General features: G+C 43.9%; 1 protein-coding gene across 1 annotated transcript; it reads right to left on the bottom strand.

The window, feature by feature from the left end:
* Positions 1–1,494: 1,494 nt before the first annotated feature.
* LOC146681686 (uncharacterized) lies at positions 1,495–3,429 on the bottom strand. Its single transcript, XM_085448794.1, has 5 exons — positions 3,335–3,429; positions 2,463–2,553; positions 2,087–2,155; positions 1,811–2,004; positions 1,495–1,726 (listed from the first exon to the last, which is right to left on the bottom strand). Exons 1-5 carry the CDS (start codon positions 3,427–3,429, stop codon positions 1,615–1,617), a joined length of 561 nt encoding a protein of 186 aa, XP_085304920.1. The 3' UTR covers positions 1,495–1,614.
* Positions 3,430–3,892: the final 463 nt, after the last annotated feature.

The raw sequence follows: 3,892 nt of genomic DNA, 5'->3' as shown, positions 1-3,892 counted from the left end.
TCTTTCAGTCATGCAAATAACATGATGTTGCAACAGTAATAAGCCTCTTTGAAATTGGTGTGGTGAATAGAGAGGCGCATACGAGTGAAACATCTTCAAGAGACTTAAAGAAGTCCAATCCTTACGTTGGGTGAGTATTGAGTGTTTGTATATGTTTGCATGAGGGTGGGAATGCATGTTTGTGTCTGTGTGTGCCTGTTTGTCTGTGTCTATATGTCAGGTCGGGTCTTAGACTCCACCTCTCTGGGAACTCCCAGGCCCTCCAAAATGTGGAGGCCTATCTCCCCTCACCATACTCCCTGCCGGTGGCTGATGCCCTCATGGGTCGGTGCATTGGTGGTTCTTGGTGTCCGGGGCTGGGCGCTCAGGTATGTACCAGCTCACTCCCGGTGGCTACTTGGCGGGGCCTGGCGCCTGTTGCTCGGTCAGGCCTCCTCCGGGGTGCGGGGGGCCCTCAGGCCTCCGGCCTCTGGGCCTGTGGCTCGGTTCACTCTGGCACAGCTGGCTGCTGGCAGAGCCGGTGGGCACGCCGGTCCAGCCCCCTCTAGCTTCTACTCAGTGGCTACTGGGTGACGCCTCGTCTGGGGATCCTCAGCCCTTCCCATGAGGGTGGCACGGATGCCCCTCCGGTGGTCCTCCTTGGGCTCTCGCACTCTGGGGCCTCTGGATGTCTGGGGCCTGGATCTCCTCCATGCCTGCTTCATGCCCTGGGGGACAGGGCTATGGCTCGCTACATCCTCTTGCAGACCATTACATGTGGAAACCATTTGAATACAAGCGCGCTGATCCACACAGGTGTGCACATGGATGTTCACTGTTCGTAGACTTAAATTACACCTTTCTTGGCTGCTACTTCAAAGCACATTGTGCGCTGTCTGTCCTGCGTGCTGCACAACAACATTGAATATTTAGTATTTACTGCTGTTTACACTTAGCTAGATTAACGCGATGGTGTTGTGTTTAGTATGTTGCTTTGGTTTTTTTGCTTGTTTTCTATTCTTTCTCTCTCAACAGGTGATCCAGGAGATTCCCCCCCCCCCCTTCTCACTGTCCCTCTCCCCTTCTGTTTTTCTTTTCCTTCCTCTTTCTCTCTCCCTTTCCTATCCCTCACTCATGTCTGTCCCGTCTGTAACATCTGAAAATAAAATAAAATAAATAATAAAAACAAAGGTCGATCAAATGGACCAATACGGCAATGCCACGATGATCCATTTGGCAAAATAAATCCATTGGGTATCCTTGTTGGTCTTCAGACAACAATTCTGACGGCTAAAGAACCAAATGGGACAGGCAAAAAAAAAAAAAAAAAAAAAGGAGCAAGAGGAGTTTATCCGAGTGGGCAGACAGTATTACGGTGAATGCAAAGTGTGAAGGTGGAGCTGGGGGGTGGTGCCTCAGCAATTTGTGTCCTGCAGATGATTTTGTCACTAATGGATTTATTTAAAAGTTTTATTTACAGATTAAAGCTTATTTACACAGACTCAGTAACTGTGTTTCACTGTTTCTCTGAGCTGTTCAGCTCAGCACTCGGGTTCTTTTGTAGTACCCACATTAAATTCAGGAGGACACTCTTCAGCTCCGTAACTCACGTCCACGTGAAGGCGGCCGTCTTCATCAATAGACATAATCATGGTGGGACGGTTCACGGTTCAGTCTCTCCCATAGCTTCTTCTTTATGAGGCGTCCCAGCTCCAAACTGTATGGACGGAGCTGTCCGTTCTCCTCTCTGTGAGGAACAGAAGAAATAGAAAGTTTTAAGCCTTTTTTTTTTTGTCGGGCGGGGGACAAAAGAGGTTTGATCCACACTGACCTCAGCATATCATCAACCACTTCATGGTACACCTGCTGGTACTCTTCTACTGAGCGGTTGTGGATCATTAGAGGGCTGTCTGGCCGAGGTGCAACAGTAGAGGGTCGAAGATTGTGGGCTGTATTTGAGACCGGAGGCAGCTCAGAATCAGGGATGGTGGCTGATGGTCTGGTGAACGTGTCCGAGGTAGAGGCCTGAGGGGTGGAAGACATATAGCTATCATTTATTTGTTATTAATTTAGCACCACTGCAGAAAGTCTAGAAGAGACAGACAACCTTGGTTTTCCTCCTTTTCTGGGGAAGGATGACTGCACTTGGAGAGCGCTGGCGTTTCACTTGAGTGTGCTGTAAGTGGAAACAGGCAGTAAGAAACAAGAACATCCTTTAACAATCCTGCAGAGACAAATCTCCATCAGATACATTGACCACTCTCACAGGAGATGACCCTCAAAAATTTGCCAGATCTTAAGATGTAAGAAGAGATTTAAAACATGAGCTGTGCTCTGTTGCTACTCATGATTTGATGGAAAGTAAACAAGTGTTGTAAATGAATCAAACAAGCAGAGTAGCATCGTTTCTAATATATTCACGTATTTTATCGTTTAACATATGAGAATCAGATGTGTAACCTACTCATCCTTGAAACACTGACACGGTCTACAGGCTCCAGGCTTTCTCCTCCTCTCTGATAGCCGTGCAGAGACTCTCTTTGCTGTGAGGCTGTCTTGGACTTTAGCAGCACACTGCAAAATTTCATACACATCAGAAAAAAGCCTTTCTAACACAGCATATGTAATACATGTCACTTTTAAGAAATTTTCTGGAAGACTGAACACCACAGTGTTTTCCTGCCACCTAAAATTTACATGCAAACAGCAGTTACGTGAAACTTTAGCTAAATACATAATATCAGGTTATAGTATTTCAGATTCACTGGGTTGACTTGTTTAAAACAGTAAGATCCACCTGATTGGAAAGGTTTAATTACAACAGATGCAGAAAAACATTTATGCATGCATTTGCATTTGTTTTGAATTAGACTAAGTTTAGGCAATTTTGAGTGCTACCGATTGTGCTACCGAATGCACGTTGATTCACACTCTCAGGTAAATTGTAAATAAAGTAAATTGAGTAAATTGACCTTGAAAAGACTTCATTGGTTATATATTTACAATAAATACTGTTTTGTTTTTTAAGATATGAGAAAATCTTAAATCTAAACTTTCAGGCCTACAAAAATCTCAGAAACACACTGAAAACAAATCAAATCTCACATTTTCCATGATGGAAGTCGCTTTCTTCTGGCTCTGGGAATTTTTAGTCCTCGTCAGGATGAAAATATTCTTCAATAAAACTGATAGTTTGCTAGAAATCGCTGTGTCAAAAGTGTCAAAAAGGATCTTGAATGATGAATAGACAGAAATGAGGCATCTGCAGGGGAACCATGGCAACTGTGGAACCCTGGGTATCCATGTAGTGCACAGCTGTTTTTTGTAAACAACTTGGTGTTTTGACACATCTCACCTGTGTGACTGTCTCTGACACAGTCTGACTGCATCCTCACTCACAGTGCCTGCTTTAACTGTGCTCTCAGTCTTTCTATGAAAAGCTGACTGCATTTGTGCATGCGCTTGTAGAGCCTTAAAATAACCAGCCCAACAGAGTGTGGATTAAATAAGAAGAAAGCAAAAAGATACAGCCATGCAGAAATTAAAGGCTCTGTCTGCACATTAGCACACATTTTGAAAATGGATTAAGTTTTAATAGAGTAGAAATCAACAACAAACACATCTACAAACATCACAAAACTCCTCATCACATCTGTTGCACATCAAAAGCTCCTAATTTTAACCTAGTGTCTTAGATTAGGGAGCGTTACCTAGAGGTTCATGTCACTGTACAGCATGTTTACCTTTGACTGCTCCATAATTCAGACTCTTCATTTTGTGCACATGGCACAGCAGCGGTATCTTCATTCATGAGTATATTTAGATCTGGTGACAAAGCTGCATCTTAGTGATAATTTCCCCTAGGGATCAATAAAGAAAAAAACAAAAAACAAAAAGAAGTCCAGTCACTTTC

This window comes from Copadichromis virginalis, linkage group LG23 (genome assembly GCF_057382275.1).
Source record: "Copadichromis virginalis isolate Kocher_CV1m ecotype Utaka linkage group LG23, C_Virginalis_male_GT1.1, whole genome shotgun sequence".
Taxonomy (NCBI): Eukaryota; Metazoa; Chordata; class Actinopteri; order Cichliformes; family Cichlidae; genus Copadichromis; species Copadichromis virginalis.
Note: the sequence above shows the minus strand (reverse complement) of the source record. Positions and strands in the feature narration are given on the sequence as shown.